This window comes from Vombatus ursinus, unplaced genomic scaffold, assembly GCF_900497805.2.
Source record: "Vombatus ursinus unplaced genomic scaffold, bare-nosed wombat genome assembly UNPS02011613.1, whole genome shotgun sequence".
In the NCBI taxonomy this organism is placed as follows: domain Eukaryota; kingdom Metazoa; phylum Chordata; class Mammalia; order Diprotodontia; family Vombatidae; genus Vombatus; species Vombatus ursinus.
Window position 1 is genome coordinate 3471349 of NW_020951391.1, and position 21844 is coordinate 3493192.

At 37.8% G+C, this 21844-nt stretch overlaps 1 protein-coding gene across 1 annotated transcript in view; it reads left to right on the forward strand.

Annotated features, from left to right (window-relative positions):
• Window positions 1–469: 469 nt before the first annotated feature.
• LOC114039110 (calcium-binding mitochondrial carrier protein SCaMC-1-like) overlaps window positions 470–21844 on the forward strand; it is a 42119-nt gene continuing 20744 nt past the window's right edge. The window contains 4 exon segments of the mRNA XM_027856751.1: window positions 470–1012; window positions 5362–5488; window positions 10602–10689; window positions 17640–17751. Coding sequence (XP_027712552.1) covers window positions 470–1012; window positions 5362–5488; window positions 10602–10689; window positions 17640–17751 — 870 coding nt within the window.

The window sequence follows — 21844 nt, forward strand, 5'->3', positions numbered from 1 at the left end:
GGTGCTGTTTAGGACCTATCATTTCATTGATGTAGGGAGTTCCTGGTGTGAAAACTCCCTCCACCAATACATTTCAGCAACCTCACAATTGCTGAATGAATTTTATGTATTTATAAATAAAATATTTATATTTAATAAATACATTTTAATAAGTTTTAAATAAAAATTCAATAATGCTTTTTTGTTGAAAGCATTTTGGTATTTTTTTAATTTTTAATTTAAATTAAATTTTTTTTTATCAATCTCTTCTCTAAAGAACAATATATACTGGGGCAAATACAGTACAAGACTGTCCATGTGGAATGCCTGAGAGGGGTGGACAGAAGGACACAGTGACATACATTTCTAGGACTGTGCTTATTTCAGGGCAAATCTTTACCTACCCTGCCCACCTCCTCCTAACCTCCGAATGTTTTCTACTCTGAACGAGGGTACTGAGAAGGGATAGGGACCCTGCTCAATTTTGCGAATGGAGAAAGGGGAGTGTAAGAAGTTAAGTTATGGGCCGAAAGTAAAAGAGCCTCAGGTTATAGTATCTCCGCCCCCCCCCCCCCCCCCCCCCCGCCCGCGGGAGCGCAGGGCGTCTTTCCTCCCCTGCGCGCAGCAGTGCTTTACGAAAATGCTGGCTCCACGGGGAGCACCCTCCCTTTCACCGCCACCACCCCGCTCCGACAGAGACCCGAGGTCAGAGCAGCCACCTCCTTCCGTCCTCGGCCAAGTCCAGCGGCTGCTGGCCGCAGGAGGCTTTCCCCACGTTCTCGGGACCCCCCAGCACCGCCTCTGGGCGCGATGCTCGGCTGGGTGCGTGGCTTCGTGCTGCCCACCTGCGGCAATAAAGAAGACGGAGAGTCCAACTTGTGTTATGAAAACCTCTTCTGGCAGCTGGACCGCTACGGGACCGGGAAGGTGGACATTATCCAGCGGCAGGAGGCCTCCTGCGCCTCAGCACCACGCCCAGCTCCGTAGGCAAGGTGGGGGTGCGGGGAAGGAGGGAGGCGGGGCCAGCAGAGATGTTAGGCTGAGCCAAAAAAAAAACTTGGCTGGAATTCTAGCCCCCAGACATCCTACCTACTGCTACTGGATGCTCCTTTACAGGTATGTAACAGGGATTAGAGCGGGCAGCTCCTCATTCGCTGGCCAGGGACAATTAGGAAACTTTTTCTATCTTACTTACTAAAATCACTTTTCATGATGAAAACATATACAGGCTCTCCGACTTTGGCCAGTGCAGAGCCTGCTGGTGTGAGAACATACCTCTCAAAGATAACTGCAATGTCTGAACTCTTTATTACAAAATACCACAGATTTTGAACATCTACTCAGATCATAACTGATCTTACTGATTTAGTATAAAAGGCCCAGGGAATTAGTTGGAGTTGCCCAGTGACAGACACACGGGAACGTCAGAGGCAGGATGTGAGTCCTGGACTCTCCGCCTCTAACAAACATTCCCCATCCACTGCATTGAATTACCTCTTCACTCTGTTGTAATGAAAAATCGGTTTAAAAAAATGACTGTACCCCAGCTAGAGACTGCTGCTGTGTTATCCAACAGTGTGACTCCTCCAGCCTTATTAATAGGAATTTTAAACAATTAACAACTTCAACAACAAAGGTTTATTAAGCAAGGCACTGAATTGGGTGATGAGGTAGATACCTAAACTTAGGCTAGCCATTGACATCAACTGCCAACCAACTGTCACCCACAGGGCAGGCAAGTCAGCCCAGCTGAAGCAGAAAGGCAACCTGAGTGAGAGACAGGAGGCAGCATAATGCCAAGCAAGAAGAGCCACCACCACTTTGATCACCATTTCCCCAAAAAAGACAGTCTAGGACCCAGAATTTCTTAAAACCACTCTTTGGCATTGTCAACTACTGAAGTATCAGAAACTGATAATGATTTCATCAGTGGAAATTACATTAAAGAAGAGTAATGACCCTCTGCTTTGCTGCTGTACCCCAAGGACTGTGGGATACTTTCCGCCGATCTGATTTGTATCTGAAATTTACCACATACATTGTCTCCCCGATTAGAATGGGAGATCCTAGGGAGCAGGGACTGTCTGATTTTTCCTTTTGTATTCCCAGGGCTTAGCACAGGACTTTGCACATAGTAAGCACTTAATGGATCATTCATTCATTTATTCATTCATTCCAAACAGTTCATGATAGAAGAGAAACAGTTTGGAGGCCCAGTGGGATTCAGTTGTTCAGTAATGGTGTTTGACTTTAGTAAACAAAACTATTTTTTGGTGAAATTATTCTGAGGGTTTTGTTTAAAATATTTGACGGATTTTCCCTTTTGTAGCCCAATTGGCATTGGTACTCTTTAGCTACTTAAAACAAGTTACAATGTGTACTTTTCATTTTTCATTCTATGGCACTTTTAATTTGTTTGCAAATGCCAGATTATTATTTTTATTTGTTTAATCCTCAAGTTAACTTATTTTGGGAATTGGGAAATCCTGGCCTATTCTAGATGGTACACATGTGTACTTTTCTAACTTAAAACTTTTTTTTAGAAAACATGAAAACTGTAATTGTTTGCAAATGCCAGATTATTGATTTTAGTACCAATACTAGATAACATTTATATGTTTTATTCATATTATTTATATATTATAACATGCATTTTTTTTTATGAGGCAATGGGGTTAAGTGACTTGCCCAGGGTCACATAGCTAGTGAGTGTTATGTGTCCGAGGCCTGATTTGAACTCAGGTCCTCCTGACTCCAGGGCCAGAGCTCTATCCACTTCGTCTCCTAGCTGCCCCATAACATGCACCTTTATTTATATATTATTTATATTTATATGTTATACTATTTATATGTTTATATAATATAATGTATTTCTATGTTTCATTTATATGTTTATATGACTTTAAGGTTTGCAAAGATAGTGGAAAACCAGAGCGATAAAGAAGGCCTTTTGGTATCTAGTGATGCCTAAAAGGTGCTTAAGCATCAAACTAAAAAGCACTTTCTGAGGTATCCTGTATTGCCTCTTTGTGAAATAGTGAATAGTTTTGAAGTCAAGAAGACCTGGGTTTGAATGTCACCAAACATAATTAATGTGTGATCCTAGGCAAGCCAATTAATCTCCTCAATTTCCTCATCTGTAAAATGTGCAAAGTAATAGTGTCCATCTCACAGGATTGTTTTGAGGATCAAATGAGATAAGGTATGGAAAGTGCTTTGCAAACTATAAAGTGCCATATAAATGTAAGTTATTGCCATTGCTATCATTATTATGTCAAGGATTTTGTTGTTGTTCAGAGAACTACTGCTAGCTGAGCCAGCAACGTAATGTGATGGTTAGCAAACTGGCCTAGAAGCCAGAAAGAACTGGGTTCAGGTTCTGCCTCTGACCTTGTCACTCAAACTTTTCATGTCCTATGCCATTCTCTAAGACTATAAATTGTTCAGAAGCAACTGACTTGTGGAAATAGAAGGAGTTTCCTCACCTGGAAGTTCCCTAAACCAGTGAAATTCCTGATGTGAGGGGGAACCTCAGGGTTGTTTTCAGGGGTGTGCTGAAACCAGGTGGAGCTGGCTCAGGAGAGCAGATGATTAAATTTGCCCTTTGAGCATTTATACGTTGTAAATCAGCAAACACTATAAACCAGAGCTTGATATATATATATATATTTTTATTATCTAGACTTATAAAAGTTATGAGTAGAACATTAATAAGACAGAGTAAACTTAAAAGTTGTCATACATACATTTTTTTTTACCCAGATCTCTGGTTGTTAAATATTTATGAGTATACTTCCTAGTTCCTGATTTGTATTTCTCTAGTTATTAGTGACTTTGAGCATTCTTTCATATGATGGTTAATAGTTTGCAATTCTTCTTTTGAGAGATGTTTGATCATATTCTTTGAGCACTTATCTACTGGACAGTAGATTTAATTCTTAGTTTGAGGAGCAGTAAGCAGGCCAAAAATTGGCTAAAATGGACAGTGCATAAATTAGGGTGGTAGGAAATAAGTTTGGACAGGTAGGTTAGATGTATATCATGAAGGGCTTTAAACATCAGCCTGAGGACTTTTTATTTCATACTGGAAGTACTAGGGAGACATTGAATGTTTTTGAGCAGGGGAGTGACATGATCAAAACTGTCCTTTAGGAAGATCATTTTGGAAATTAAATCATTTTGGATTAAAGTGAGGAATGTCTAAAAAGTAGAGAGATCATTTAGGAGATTGTTATTGTTAAGAAGGTATGGTAAGGGGGGCAGCTGAGGGGCAGCTAGGTGGTGTAGTGGATAGAGAACCGGCCCTGAAGTCAGGAGGACCTGAGTTCAAATCCGGTCTCAGACCAAACACTTGACACGTACTAGCTGTGTGACCTTAGGCAAGTCACTTAACTCCGATTGCCTCACTAAAAAAAAAAAAAAAAGGTATGGTAAGGACCAGAGAGACAGATGGAGACAGAGAGAGAGAGATAGAAATACAGAGAGGAACAGAGTCCCTGCTGGTAAGATATTTTCATTCTTCTGTAATATTTTAAAAATATCTTTTTCAAATAATTGCTCATTCTGATAGAGCACTCTACAATTTACAAAGCATATTCTTCTTAATAGTCGAAAGAGGGAGGTCACCAGGGCAGGTAGGTCACTCAATGAGTAGAGTATGGACTTGGAATCAGCATGATCCAAGTTCAAATCCAACTTCAAACACTTACTAGCTGTGTGTCCCTGGGCAAATCACTTAACTCCTGTTTGTCTCGGTTTCCTTAACTGTAAAAAATAAATAGCACCCAGCCCTCAGGGTTGTTGGTGAGGATCAAATGAGATAATATTTGTGAAGAGCATAGTACAGTGCTTGGCACATAGTACTATATAAATATTAATCATATTATTATTTCTCAGTGAAAATTCTGTCTCCTGTAAATTTTGTGCAAGTTTTTCTCTGAAGTCGATTTTAATATTAAGTCAAAAGGTCTTAGGGTCTGCAGCGGGCAGGTCAGAGAATTTAGCCTTTGACTTTAACCACATTTGAAAATAGAATCCCACAGTTTTATATAAATTGCTGCTTTATTATTTCAATAAAATATCAATCATAAAATTTGGAATCAATTGCAATAAAGCAAAGGTTGCTATAGATTATAAGCTCCTTGAAGGTGGGGACTTTTTCATTTTTTGCCTTGTATCTCTAGCACCTGGTACAGTGCCGTGGCACATAGTAGGCACTTTAAACACGTTTGTCAAATTGTTGAAGTTGTATAACTTGATTGGCATATCCACGTCCTGAAAAATAGATTACTGGTAGTCACTGATTTACTTGGACAAATACTTCCAGTAATATAAATTGGCTTGGCTTTCTCTAAATTTCTATGATTTTTTTCCTTCTCATAGGGTGCTTTGAAAACTGGAGATACTGAAAAAGATGTGAAGCCAGTTTTTGATGAATTTAAGAAGTATATTAAAAACCATGGGAAAAAATTAAAGCTGACATTTAAAAGCCTGGACAAAAGTGATAGCAGTATGTCTTATTTTTTTTAATTCACAAGCGAACCTATAAAATGAATGTTGCTTTGATTTAAGGGTATGTTTCAGTAGATGTCTTTTAGTGATAGGGAAAGGGTCTTGATCTGTGATTTCTTTGGTATAGGGAACTTCCAAATGAGAAAACTCTCTTTACCACTACAAATAGCCACCTTCTCTGAAATGTATAGCTGTAGAGAGTTGCCCAGAGCATTAAGACATCAAGTGACTCACCCAGCCAGCATGTGTCGGAAGCAGGACTGGAGGCCAGGTCTCCCATGCTCTGAAGTTAGCTTTCTCTCTATTACATCATGTTGCCCTTACAAATGTCTTTTACAAAAAGCTATGCCCCCAAATATTTTAAAGAACCTAATTCCATTTATTTCTTTCATTATTTTACTTACATTAATTTCAGTTTTAAAAAGAGAGAAAAATTCTCATAGGGGCTGGTTTCAAACCCTTTCACCATCTAAGTTGCCACCCCTGGATATACTCCAGTTAATAAAGTCCTTAAAATGACTCATCTTGAACAAAACACAGAACCCAATGCAAGGTGACCAGGGGAAAGTACTGTATATCCTCTTACTTTTCTTTTCTGTACATTCTACTTCATTTATTCAGCCTTGGATTGCATTCACTTTTTTGACGGCCTCATCATAGTGTTGACTTCTATTGAGCTTTCAATTCTCTAAAACTTGCAATTAAATTCCATGGAAACTGTTGTAGAGTCATGAATCACAATCCTGTACTTGTACAGTTGACTTTTTTTTTAAATCCAAGTATAGGATTTCCCATTTGTTCTTCTTTGACTTAATTTTATTGGAATTTATGGTTTAAGACAAGACATGAAAGAGGCCAAAGGCTTATAAACCACTCAGAAGTCTCAAGCCTGCAACTAATAACATCATAAAAATGAAATGGACTCTGTCTTAAGAGACAGGAAATTTGATGCCATGGGAGGCATCTCAGAATCTTCTGCCTCTGTCCCAGCCGATGGCTGACTAGATGGCACAAGGAGGTCAAAGGTAACATGGAAACAAGTGTTCAGGAAGCTTGGCATCAGATCCAACGAAGCCAGATCCTATAAAGAACATTTACAAATGAAAGTGGAAGAAGACCAACAAATCACTGTGATTCAGTGATTTGGATCATCAGTATCCAGTGAGGCATAAAGCAAGGAGAAATATATTCACCAAAGCTCTTTTCGAGTGTCATGGCATCTTCCATGAAGATGTGAAAAGTTTGTGAAAAAATCCAAATGGACAAATGGTTTTCTCTACATGGAGATGCTCCATAGGGTCCTGTTTGTGTATGATGTTGGGCTGATTACACTGATCTCTGTCAGCATTGTGGCTGCTCCCAATAGATTGACTAACGAATCCATACAGGAAGTAAGCTTAGAAAAGATGAGAAACTCTCAAGTACGAAATTTTGAAGGCACAAAGAGAATTCCAATAAGGAGAAGAAATGGGAATTGCCTAAAGAGACTAATAGAGATGCAGAGGGAACTCACCAGCCAATTTAGATTTTTTAAAAGATCTCTATAGTCAGTGAAGGCATGGTCAGAAAATTGAGAATGAATATAAGAATATGTCATAGTCATGAAAAAATGGGGTCAGTAGTGCTAAAGCGCACTGAGGCTGATGTCACCGAAAGGGTGGTTTTTTTTTTGTTGTTGTTGGTTTTTTTTTTTAAGTTATGTGGGGAGGAGGAGAAGAGGATAGAAGAAGTGTTAGGGACCCTGCGTGTGTCTACGGGTCAATGATTAGTGACCACAGAGAGAAGGTAGAACTCAAAGAACTGATGAAGTCTTATTTTTAGTTTCTGTTTTCTTTGCCAAGGAAAATGAATTTCGCACTGGAAATGATAGAACAAAAATGGCTAACAGGAAGTTGATGCACAAAATATCTAAGGAGAGATAGTAAGAAAGCACTTAGCTGCTCTTGATAAATTCAAGCCACCTGAAACAGATGTACTCTATCCTTAGGTACTAAAAGAAATGGCAGATGTGATTGCTGAGCTAGTCAGTGAGAGCAGTCAATAAATAAGCATATATTAAGTGCCTACTTTGTACTAGAAATGTATTGGAAAAAAAATCTCCCTTTTCATCTCTACCTCTTGACTTTCTTGGCTTTCTTCAAGTTCCAGCTAAGATTCCTTCCCACCTCAATAAAGATAAAAATAAATTTTAAAAGGAAGCTTTGTGATCCTCGTAACACTAGTGTCTTCTCTCGGAGATTTGTACCTAGTTGTTGGCATGTTGCTTTCCTCATGAGATTAGACTGAGCTCTTTGAGAGTAAGGACTGTCTTTTACATTTGTTTTTATCCCGGTGCTTAGCACATAGGAGACAATAAATGCTTGTTAACCAACTTGTTGATTGTGGAAAACAGGGAAAACACTGAAGAGTTGGCAAACATTCAGATTTTCAGAAAAGGGAAATGAATAGAGTCTGAAAACTATTGGCTGCTGTGCTTGACTTCAATTTCTGGGAGTTTTTTTAGAATGGATCATTAAAGAGGTGATATGTTATATTTGGGCAGCTGAGGGGAGCAGTGGAGAGAGTGCTAAGCCTGGAAAAAAGAAGACTCATCTTTGTAAGTTCAAATCCAGCCTCAGATACTTCCTAGATCTTCATCTGTAAAATGAACTGGAGAAGGAAATGGCAAACCACTCCAGTATCTTTGCCAAGAAAACCCCAAATGGGGTCATAGAGTCAGGCATGACTGAAAAACGACTAAACAACAACGTTATATTAATAATTCCTTTCAGGTATAGGTTGGACAAGATGGCTACGGAGGCACCTTCTAACTCAAAAATTCAGTAACTTGGTGATTTTGTGACCAAACCAAATATGCACAGAAGAGATCTGTACTAGGGGTGATATAGTTCTATAGGTACTAAGGGATCTATTCTCAAGTTCTATGTAAGAGGAAAAGGTACTAAATTCTTGGGAGAAAAAAATCAGGCTTCATTACTACCATAATAAGGTAACTAAGAAAATGTCAATAACTAACAAGACTTCTTTCCCAATCTCTACAGAAAATGAGAATAATTTATACGCATATCAAGGGCTTCCTCAGTGAAGATATGGGAAAAAGTAGGCTTTTTAAAATGATGTCTTAGAGCAGACCACATCTTTTTAAAAAAATTTTTTTTATGGCAATTGGGGTCACACAGCTAGTAAGTGTCAAGTATTTGGTCTGAGGCTGGATTTGAACTCAGGTCCTCTTGACTTCCTGAAGAGCCAACTCTACAGGCTATCCATCCAACTGTATATCATGGTCTGGGTACTAGGCATTTTTCACTCCTTTGGTTTTTCTTGTAAGGATATTTAGTCCAAATTCTTCTAAATAAGTATGGATCTCAATCATTTAAAAGTCTGCAATATTCCTGAGCTTGGTGCAATCTGCAAACAGGAGCATAGAAGAGACCTCACCATCTATGGGGAATCTTTCCTTTTGTTTGGATTCTCTACTGGACATTCTCCATGAGAGTAGTAAACACGTTTGGCAAGTATATATTTCCCTGTTTATGCCTTCCTTATATTTGTAATTGTAGAGTTGTCAAATAGTTATCTCTATTGTTGTGTCTTTTAAAGAATGTTGCATGATTGTGACACCAACACAGAAAATAACTGTTTGCAGGAGAACCTCCAAAGTGAATCTGTTCTAGATCAAATGCTCTTTTTTTTTAGTCAACAAACAATAAATAGCAACTGTTGCATCTTATGTTTTCTGTGCCTTTCAGTTGACAGTGTGACTAAAGATGTGGTCTGCTCAGGGGCATCTAGGTGGTGCAGTGGATACAGACCAGCCCTGGAGTCAGGAGGACCTGAGTTCATATCTGGCCTCAGACACTTAGGGGCTGTGTGATCTTGGGCAAGTCGCTTAACCCCAACTGCCTCAAAAAAAAAAAAAGAAAAAAAGAAAAAAAAAAAGAAAAGAATATATGACTGGAACAGTTTGGCTAGTTGTATAGTAATAGCAAGGCATGACCTTGACAGCTAGCAATGTCCACTTAGGTACACACATAATGTGAAAGGGACAAAATGAAGGCCCTCAATACACTCGTTGGGCTCCTCCATGGTAGACTTATGGAAGGACATGACAAGAACTATTCAGGTTGAGAAAGTATGACTGGTTTGTGATCTGTGCTGTTGATTATCTGCATACTGATATCAAAGATTCATTGAAGTATAACTGCTATTGTAATGATAGACTTTTGAGCTAGAATCTTTGCTACCTTGGCAGCCAGGTAGTGCAGTGAATGGAGCACTGGGCTTGGAACCATCTTCACGAGTTCAAATCTAGCCTCAGACACTTATTAGCTGTGTGACTCTGGGCAAGTCATTCAATACTGCCTCAGTTCCCTATCTATAAAATGAGCTGGATAAGGAAATACCAAACTGCTCCAATATCTTTGCCAAGAAAACCCCAAATAAGATCATGAAGAGTTGGCCATGACTGAAAAACGATTTAACAACAACTTTGCTACCTTTAGAACATTATGTAATATTTCCTGTGCAGAAGCTCGTACGTCTCTTTTCCATTCATCTTAATCTATTTTCCCTTCAAGGTTTAGCTTAAAATCTACCTCCCCCAGTACTTCTCTGGTACTTTGCATCACCTTTGACCCCGACCTTTCTTGTCAATATCACACATTTTACCATTTCATTATATTATGCTTTATATTATGAAAGTAACACAAAAATAAAATTATAGCTTTAGTGGTAGTTAAGATTATTTCATAAAGTACTCTTGTATCCCTTATTGTACCTAGCCATGCCCTAGCTAGGCACGTGATAGGTGCCCTAATCCTAGTTGAATTGAATTAAGTTGATGTAAAATGTATATGTGCTTAAAATATAAGAAACATGTAGGTTTATTGTTGTTTTTCAAGTTCCCTTATGATAATGTTGAGAGAACTTTTCATGCCTTTAGATGGAATATTCAGTTATTTTCTTTTTCTTTGTAAGTAGGTTCAGTGATAAAGTATCTATCATGGCAATACAGTTTTGCAGAATATTATAACATCCCCCCTAAAATTTCCCCTTGTCATTGTATTTTCAAATTTCAATTGGTACGTTTTTCTTTTCATTCTTTTTTAAAGGAAAAATTGAACCTTTAGATATAGTCCAGGCTTTTAAGACACTGGGTACAAATGTCTCTAAACTACAAGCAACATACATTCTTCAAAGGTTAGCTCATTCTTAATTGGGAACATTACTTTAAGCTTTCATTTTAATATTCTATATCAGAAAACATTGGCTACAAATTTATTTTTTTCTTAGTCTATGAATCCTACAAAGGTACCATTTTGACTTGTGCAAGTAGTATATTAGTTAATTTTGAATATAGCACATGTTAGCTCTTATTAGCTAAAATTATTCTCTCTCTTTAAAAAAAAGACAGCTTGGAAATTCATTTACAATCTTGAACTTGAGAAGCTGGTTTGTATCTAGCTGAAACCAAGTAATAATACCACTCACCTTAATCTATAAGACCAGAGAAAAGATTTACTCAGTGGAGAACTTTAAATGAAGGTGATTTATTCCAGTTTATTAATCCAGATTTTTTCAGAGACTTCTTCCAAAAGAATCTCAAATTGAAAGATATATTTTCAGTTATATTATATGTATTTTCAGTTATCATTTCCATTCCTCTGTCCTCCTTCCCCAGCCCTCATTCTCCAATCAACTACAGAAGAACAATAGGTTTGGGAAGGGGTAAAGCTCAGATAGGGTGATGGATTGAAGGTGAATTTTTGTTGTTGGCCCTGAGTCAAAAGGGTCATGTCATCTGAAAAAGGTTAGGTGTCTCTAGTCACCATTAGCTTAGACCATTGTTAATTATACCATATTATTAGACCATTAGACCAGTAATTAGACCATTAGGTGATTTTGTCTCAACTCTCAGGGGAAGTGAGGGGTGCTCTACAGAGTAGGAATTCTTACCCTTTTTTTGTGTCATGGACTGTTGGCAGTCTGGCAAAGGCTGTGAATTGATTTCTCAGAATGATGTTCTTACATATATAAAATAAAATATAGGATCACAAAGGAAACAAATTATATTGAAATACAATAATTAAAATATTTTCAAAAACAAGTTCATGAACATCAAGTTAAGAATCTCTGTTAGGCAGTAGCAAGAAGGAAGATGATTTGACTAGACTGTAAGGAGTGGGAAAGCTATGGGGCAGATTTACATCTTGTATATCTATTGTCTCTTTCATCTCTTTTTCCTCTATTCTGTGTTGGGCACAGAAGGGCCCATGTGCAGCTCATATCCTTCTCTCTTTGGCTTTGAACCAGAGGCCAAAACTTTCTTTTTTGGGAGGAGGGTCTTTTTTTCTGGATAACCAGAGCCGGATCAGGAGAGTTAATCTAATTGCATCCCATTTGCAATATTCTTGTCTGTGTTCTTGAGGAAAGAAGGAAATTGATATTGTACTATAAAAATCAAAATGTCTCCAATCTCTTTCACTATCTTAAGTCTTTGGTTATCATTAAAAATTCTATTTTCTCTTTTAGAGAAGTTGTGGGTTTTTTTGGGGGGGTGAGGCAATTGGGGTTAAGTGACTTGCCCAGGGTCACACAGCTAGTGAGTCTCATGTGTCTGAGGTCATATTTGAACTCAGGTCCTCCTGACTCCAAGGCTGGTGCTCTATCATCTATGCCACCTAGCTGCCACTTAGAGAAGTTTTAAAAAGTAGATTTGCATGTTTGTATTGAGCTAGAAAATTTCTCCAAAGTCCATGTGTTTATTATCCCACACTATTCATCTATCCTGCTTTCTCTCTTCTTCTCTGAAAGTCCTATCTGTTTTATTAAGTTTCTATCAACCCTGCACTCTACTGAACACTTACTGAAAGACCTTCAGAGTTGCTGGCTGAAAAGGGAAGTCAGTTTTGCATCTTCAATCCCTTTTCAGAAGAGGAGAACATAGAATGTTAACATACTAGAGTATTGCTAAATGTCATTCTTCCTTAAAACTCGGGTGGTAACAAACATCAGAAAGGGTCAAGTTCAGAGAAGAATTAATCTTTTGAATTTTCTCCAGTTATAGATAGTATAAGGAACATGGCATCCTCATTACTTTTCTTATTGCTTCCTTTCTCCACCAACCACCCTTTCTTCTGTTATCTTGTGTGTATACTTATGTTTTTGGGCTTCTGTGTATTTTCATTTGTACTTATTATCCCCTTCAGTCATATTGTAAAATCCTTGAAGGTACATGCCATCCTGATGGAATCCTAATAAAGCTGCCCCCAGCCCCAATGTCCTAACTTCCTTATGGGCCTCTCTGTACAGCAGGTATGTCCTGATTTGACCACACAGTCTGGTTTTAACCACATTACAGGCTCCCAGACCCCATGTCCCAAATATGCCTCACTAGGACAGCAGGCATGTCTATGTGATGGAATCCTACTCACTACCTCTAGCTAGCCACTGCCCCCAGACCTAAATGTTATATTTCTCACAGAAACAGCAAGTGTGTCCTCGCACTCAACCACAACCACATCCATCTAATCTCAGACTAGACCACAATAGCCAGCCAATCAGAAAGCAGCACCACTAGGATGCCCCAGTAGGAAGTGGACCCCAGAACAATAGAAAGAACTTTTCCTAAATATGCATCTGTACAGTAATAGCAAAAACTGTCATTTAGGTGAACTTATGATGTAGAGAGGCTTATTATAAGATCATTATCATATATTCATGTTCCCCTAAATGGGTTTTTCTATATGCATTATGGGAAATCGTAGGCATAGTTCAACCGAGACTGGGACCCCTACCCTATTACCTAATCCCTTGAAAAACTCCTCCTGTCTTTTTAATACTCAGAATTTCTGTTATATAATTACATCTTTTGCCCTATAAAAATCTGTCTTGCTTTCACTAAACTGCTGGTTCCTTTTGGAACTCAGCCTACTGGAGAGCGCAATTCTCAATAAATGCCTTTGCTTGGATTGGAGATGGTCTGAGTCTGTGGATTCTTTTGAGATGACTCTCATAACATATCATTAAACTGCAACAATCCCTCTCACTTCTTTTGTAATATCTTCTTGAATATAAATAATGCAATCACATTTCAAAAAATTTTTTCTATAGCTCTTTGAATTTCATACTGAAGGATGGTATGTACATCCATGGTGGTGATGGTATTTGAACTGATACAGCATTTTTATTTTAGGAAAAGCTAGACAGATGGTAGGGTAAACGAGCAATTTCTATAAAAATAACTATAGACAGATAATAACTTTCAAATAGAGACCTGGTTGATTCCCACATAACAGGCTATTTTTTTTTATTTGTATAGCAAGTAGTATTTTAGAAGTCTTTGTTTACAAAATTAGAAGGAGGTACAAAGTGGTGGTTGTGTTGGCATTGTATCATACCATACCATACTCTGACAATTTATTACTATTGATAGACTATACTACCATTTCAAAATGCTGTGGGGGCCTTTTGTTTACTGGTGAATTCTGTGGCAGTGATTTTACTGGAATGTTAGAATCTTTTCCTCCCTCAGTATGCCCAACTTTGGAAGATCATAGATCTAGAATTATAAGAGACTTCAGAGGCTTAGTTCAACTATCTCATTTTACAGATGTGGAAACTGAGGCCCAGAGTGGCTAAGTGATTTACTCAAGGTCACACAGATAGTAAGTGATAGAGTCTTGATTATGAATCCAGGATTTTCAGTTTTTATACTTTCTTTTCTGATGTTAGTACAGAAAGCATTATACTTAAATGTCTCTGTGATAACACAGAACCACTGTTAGGATCACAGGGCTGAAGTACTTGACCTCTCCCTCTAAAGAAGAGGTTTTTAACCTGGGGTCTGAGAAGTTGGATTTTTAAAAATGTTCTTATATCTATATTCAATATAATTATAATGCCATGTATTTTATTTTCTGGGTTTAAAACATTCTTAGAGAGGGTCCATAAACTTTACCAGATAGCCAAAGGGACCATGACACAAAAAGATTAAGAAACCCTTTCTAAAGGGACCCTGGAACAGCTGGGTGGTGCAGTGGATGGAGTGCCACTCCTGAAGTCAGGAAGACTCATCTTCATGAATTCGAATCTGGCCTCAGACACTTACTACTCAGTGTGACTCTGGGTAAATCACTTAATCCTGTTTGCCTTGGTTTCTTCATCTGTAAAATGAGTTGGAGAAGGAAATGGTAAGCCACTGTAGTATCTTTGCCAAGAAAATCCCAAATGGGGTCATGAAGAGTTGGGCACGACTGAACAACAACAAAAAGTGACCCCTAGGCAAAGACCCAAGAACACAGGCCAGGTTCACTTCTCAGGGAGCCTGACTCCCAAAGAGAGGGTTCTTGTTCTCCCCCCCCAAGAATTTTTTGGGTTTTACACTCACACTTTAGAACCATGGGAAAGCATCATTCAAAAGCTTACGTATGGTTCATGTCAAGAGTCTCCTCAAAAGGGAACAGAAAGGTACTCAATGTTCAGTGGAGATAGATATGGGACAGCTATTTATTTCTTCCACACGAAAGTAAAACTAAAAATGAAAAGGACTCAAAAGTACAAAATTTACAAAATGAGACATTTTGTGAAGCTAATGAATTGGTATTTTACCTTTACCCTGACCATGTTCTCTCTGAACAGCTCTCTTGAACAAGGTAAATATCTGGCAAGCCAGGCTGAGGTTGGGCTCTTTCTTTTGTTAGACATCATCTTCCCTAAGAAACATTCTAAGTGGGAAGCCTCCTTCCTCTAGTGTAGCCAGTACCAACTGAGTAACCCAGGAGCTTCTGAGGTGGTTACTTATAAGGAGTCCATTGCTCAAGATTGCTCTTTATGCACATGGGGAAAGGAAGGTGCTTCTCTCTCTCTCCTTACGGAGAGACACAGTGAAAGAGTTCCACAATGCCTGCTGCAGGAAGAAAGAAAGGAAGAGAGTGCTAGAGGGTGTTGTGGGTCCTTTTTAGGTTTACTGATTGGGTAGTTCTTTCTGATGCAGGGGCCAATCCCTATTGCTATAGTTCCTTTTTCTCCACTTGCTGCATCATGCCAAAGGAGGGAGGAAAAAATGAAACAAGTATTTATTGAGTGCCTCCTATGTGCCAGGCACTGTTTTAAGTGCTTTACAAATGTTATCTCATTTGATCCTCACAACAACCCTATGAGCTATTATTATCCCACTTCACAACTGAAACACATAGACAGAGGTAAAGTGACTTTCCCTATAGCTAGTAAGTGTTTGAGGCTGTATTTGAATTCAGATCTTCAGCACTGTAGGCCCAGTGCTCTATGCACAGCACCTCCTAATGACATGTCTTTTAGCTCTTAGCCAGTACATATAGCCCTCCAAAAAGGATCCAGGGCAAATGTGTCACTGGAAGGTGCCTCGCTCAAATGCCAGCACTCATGGTACAGGAAGTAGTCTCTAGCAGGCTCTAAGGGGTTACTCTAGCCAGATCCAATGGGTGTAGAGGTTCCTCTGATTATATACCCATTACACCTGGATCAAATCAAGAATTCATAAAAAGGACAACAGAGAGTAGGTCTAATTACATATAGTCCTTGTTTCCAGATGAATTCTGAATTCTCCCTGGTGAAAATCCTCTTTTCATACCTGGAAACTAAAAGTAAATAAAGCACGTGCAGCTATTTGAAAGTCAATCAAAAGTAGACAGGAGAGGGGTAAAAGTTCCCACGAAATATTAGATTGAAGTGGAACAAAGATAAAGATCTGACAGAAAGAAAAAAATTAAGTGATCTATTGAACTGGCACATACCTTGCCTAACAATGTTAATTGGTCCTGGGAAAATCCAGTGTGTTATACTAAACAATAAATGATGGGGGTGAGGGAAACAGTTTTGTCCCATAGAAATCATGTTATAAATGGGAAATACGTTTCAGTGCCTGCCAAAATAAAATCTAGAAACTATATCCAGAGACATAAGATGGATATTGAAACCAGAGACTATCTGATTTTTATAATAACGCCAATTCTATTGTTTCCTAAAGCCCCTGCTAACAGTTTCTCCCTTCCCTGTCCTAGAGACTCAGAGAGCACTAGCACTACTTTGTAGGCACTAGCTGGGTGAATTAGAAGCACACACATGTTCCCCTCTGGAAAGGAAATGTCTCTGTAGGTTGTCCTTTAGGCCCTGGCAATCTTGGCACATTTCTACAACTTCCCATTTTCGGTCTCTACTCATCACCCCCTCCTAGTTCTTCATAGTGCTGTCATTCACGTGTATTTCTAAGCTCTAAACTATTACTGCTACTTTTGGCCCAATTCTGGGAAGGAAAAGGCCCAGCAATAATTTTTAGAGTGGGTAGATTGCTGCTACCTGCTAATCTAAGGACTATTCACTATTTTGAAAGATGTTACTGTGGGGATTCATATTTTCTTATTATGCATTGACATTACTATGGGAAAGTAAAGGTAGTTGGGGGAACGCAATACAGGGTAGACTTACTAGCATTGCCATTCTGAATTGGCAAGTTATGCTAATTTCAACCGTGAATTTTAGTTGTTTTTGACAATGTCTTTCTTTTAATTGAGCAATTTGGTGAATCCTTTTATTTTTATTTTCTTAAAAAAGTATTTTTTTTCTGAACTTAAGAAGTAAAATAAACATTTCCATAACGTAGTAGAAAAGAAAAAAAGATGATTGTACATGAAACTGCAAATCTGTTATGTACAACTTGCTATTCCTTTTAAATACATAATGAAGTTATCATGTAACTTTCTTTTATTTTTCCTTTTTTTCTTCCCTCCGCTCCACCCTCCACCTTAGACACGGCTACCATTAGGCACAAATATGTATATCTATGTGAAACCTTTTTATACATACCTCTATTTATCACTTCTTTCTCTGGATGCAGATAGGGTCTTCATATGTTCTTTGTAGTTATTTTGGGTATTTATAATGGTCAACATGACTTACTCAAAGTTCTTCTCAAAACAATATTGCTGTTACTGTATAAAATATTCTCTTGGTTCTGCTCATTTTGCTCTTTATTATTTCCTGCAAGTCTATCCATGTTTTTCTAAGAACACTGAACTCACCATTTCTTACAGCACAGTAGTATTCTTTCACGACTATCCACCATAACTTGTTCAGCCGTTCCCCAGTTGATCATATCTTCTTACAATTTTCAGCCTAGATGATGAGAGCACCATGTCAGTGGACTGGAATGAATGGATGAACTATTTTGCATTTAATACTATAGGGTATTATGAAGAAATAATCCAGTTTTGGAAACATTCCACTGTAAATATGCTTTCTGTTTTGCTTAAGTTTTTATTTTGTGCTATAAGACTCAGGTAGAGTGACTTGCCTGGTAACTATATGTGAAACTTTGGAGATTCTGAGAATAATCATAACTTACATATGTGTATATATACATATATACACATATTTATATATACATACCTACACACATATGTAGGTATTTGTATCTCTCTCTCTCTCTCTCTCTCTCTCTCTCTCTCTCACACACACACACTTTAAGGTGTGGGACAGTGGAAAAGAACATTAGTTTTGGAGTCAAAGAACCCAGACTCAAGGCTTGGCACTGTCACTTCTAACTTTGTGATTACTGGGCCTTAGCTTCCTCATAAGTTAAATGAAAGAACTGGACTAAACGTATTCTAGGATTCCTTCCAGCTCTAAATTTACCAGCCTGAGGTTTACCGAGCCTTTGGCTTGCCTAACAAACAAGGTTCTGCTCATTCATTCAATAGGGAATTATAATGATAGACTTCTCTGTGCCACTATATACAAAGTATTCTTGAGCTTGTTAAGGCTGAATAAACATTACAAATGAAGTACCGCTTTCCAGCTGAATATGGTGTCATAGAAATGTCTCTTAATTAGTAGGTGATGGTTTTTGATTTCTAGCTCTAATACTAACTCTGTGGGCTACAGTGCCACTTTTTCTACTGTTGTTGGCTCAAGCACTTATTGGCTGTGTTCTCTCTGCTGTTAGGTGCCAGTGACTAGCGCAGCAGTTCTAATTCACTACTTAGCATCAATCGGATTTTTAAAAATCAAACTATTTATTAATTTTTAGTTTTCAGTATTCACTTCCATAAGATTTTAACTTTCAAATTATCTTCCCCTTTTTCTCCTCCTCCCTTCCCAAGGTGGCATGCAATCTGATATAGGCTCTACTTACATGTTTATATTAAGTGTATTTTCACATTAGTCATGATGTAAAGAAGAATTAGAACCAACGGGAGGAACCATGAGAAAGAAGAATCAAAACAAAACAACAAAAGGAAAGGACAGCAAATAGTATGCTTCCATCTGCATTCAGACTCCAAAGTTCTTTTTCTGGATGTAGATAGCTTTTTCCATTATGAGTTTTTTGGAGTTGTCTTAGATCTTTGCATTACTGAGAAGAGCCAAGTCTATCAAGGTCAGTCATCGCACAGTGTGGCTATTGCTGTGTATAATTTTCTCCTGGTTCTGCTCACTTCACTCAGCATCAGTTATGTAAGTCTTTCCAGGTTTTTCTGAAGTCTGCCTGCTCATCATTTCTTATAGTACAATAGTATTTCATTATATTTATATACAACAGCATGTTCAGCCATTTCCCAATTGATGGGCAGCCCCTCAATTTCCAATTCTTGGCCACCACAAAAAGAGCTACTATAAATATTTTTGTACAGGTGGGTCCTTTTCCCATTCTTATGATCTCTTTGGGATACAGACCTAGAAGTGGTATTGCTGGGTCAAAGGGTATATACAGGTTTCTAGCCCTTTGGGCATAGTTCCAAATTGCCCTCCAGAATAGTTGGATCAGTTCACAACTCAACCAACAATGCATTAGCATCAATCAGATTTTACAAAAGGATATTTACCTCAAAGATGTATCCATACTAAAAGTAGAAACTTTTCCCCCCAGTGACTCAGAGACATGCTCTTCCCATGTCAGCATGATTTTTAATGAGAGTAGGTAGGCTCACTCTTAGCAGTTTGTATATAGCATCAGTTCCATCAAGTTCATGTCCAGATGTGGCATAATTGCCAGATGAATCTTTGTCTTAGATATTCCTGGGTTGAGCCTCAAAGATCATTTCTTGCTCCTGTGGACACCAATGCTTATTTGGTTGCATCATTCTCTTTCAGATAGTTACTGTTTCTATGTTTTGTTCTTTGACTCTCTCATTATATGGGATAGTATTATATATGTTGTTCTTTTGGCTTGGTTTACTTCATTCTGCATCAGTTTATATACATTTCCTATGTATATAGGAATTCTCTGAATTCCTCATATTTTTGGTTCTTATAAGATAGATGTTTTTAAAAATAAATTTTTGTTGATATCTTCTGGGTTTTTTTTCATCATTATAGTTATCCCCAGCATCCTATCCCCTCTTACTCCATCTCCCAGAGCGTCATCCCATATAATAAATACTACTTTTTTTGGGTGAGGCAATTGGGGGCAAGTGACTTGCCCAGGGTCACACAGCTAGTACGTGTCAAGTGTCTGAGGTCAGATTTGAACTCAGGTCCTCCTGACTGTAGGGCCAGTGATCTATCCACTGCACCACCTAGCTCCCCAATAAATAGCATTTTTAAAGAGGAAAAAAGTCAGCACAACTGATTAATACATTGAAAAATTTATTGATGTGCAATGTATAACACCTGTGGACCTTCCATCTCCCACAAAAGGATGAGTTGGAGGTGTCTTTTCACATCTCTTCATTTCAGTCCCACTTGATCTTTATGATTTTGTTACATTCACTTTGATTTTTTGGTGTGTGGTTGTTCTTTACATTGTTGTAGTTATGGTATATATTGTTCCCCTGGCTCTGCTGACTTCACTCTGCATCAGTTCATATAGATCTTTCAATACTTCCGTATTTATCTCATACATCATTTCTTGTAGCACAGTAATATTCCACTACATTCATGTACCACAATTTTTTTCCAGCCATTCCCAATTTATTTTGTTTCTAATTCTTTGCTATCACAGAAAGTGCTGCTATAAATATTTTGGTGTATATGGGGACCTTCTTACAACATAGATATTAGATGTGAAGATTTATTTCTCATTGACAATTTCTTCTTCATCTCCAGTGATTTAGTGTGTGCAAAATATTTGAACTTATTTTAATTGAAGTTTTCTCTTATCTTTTAAGATCTCTATCATTTGGTTAAGAACACCCCTCCCCCCATAGCTGTGAAATGTACCTTCTTTTGTTCTCCCAGTTTATAACAATCATTTGACTTTTTATATTTACGTTTCATCCACTTGGAGCTTATCTATGGTATGTAGTGTAGATCATCAAAGCAGATCAATCTACACAAATCTGACAAATGGCTTTTTACTTTCTCTGGTAGTTCTCATCAAATGAGGCATTTATTCCCTGGCAGTTGGTTGAATATGGACTTGTGTTTGATTATTTTAGGGTCTTGAGAAGCTAGCCTGTTCCACTGATTTACTTTTCTATTTTTTTAATCAGTTCTATATAGTTTTAATGGTTAATGTTTAATAATATAGTTGTGAGTTGATACAAGAAGACCATTTAATTCCTCTTTTTTTTTCATAATTTCTCTTGGAATTCTGGAACATTTTTCCCTTTAAATAATTTTTTTAAAAAAAATCTTGACTATTTCTACAAAATACCTTCTTAGATGTTTGGTTTATATAGCACCAAATCTGTAATTAATTTAGCTGGTATACTCATTTTTATTGTAGAATATAAGACATCCAACAGAACGTTAACACGTTGAAGGCAGGTATTATTTCACTTTTATCTTTGTATCTTTAAGATCTAATATAGTGCTTAGCACTAATTGGAACCTGTTGAATCAATTCAATTCAATAAATGTTTATTAAGTATCTACTATATGCCAAGTATTATTTTTTAATTAATTAATTAATTTTAATTTATCAACAATCACTTCCACAACCTTTTGTGTTTTAAATTTTTCTCCCCCTCTCTCCTTACCTCCCTCGCCAAGACTTCATGCAATCTGATGTAGCCTATACATATACATTCCTATTAAACATATTTTCACATTAGTGATGTTGTAAGTAAGAATTAGAACCAATAGGAGGAACCACCAGAAAGAGCAAACAAAACACAACAGAATTTAAAAATAAAATAGCAAATAGTATGCTTCGATCTGCATTCAAACTCCATAGTTCTTTCTTTGGATGTGGATAGCATTTTCCATCATGAGGCTGTTGGAGATGTCTTAGATCCTTGTATTGCTGAGAAGGGTTAAGTCTATCAATATTAGTCATTGAACAGGGAGGCTGTTACTGTGTACAATGTTTTCCTGGTTCTGCTCACTTCACTCAGCACCAGTCCATACAAGTCTTTCCCGGTTTTTCTGAAGTCGGCTT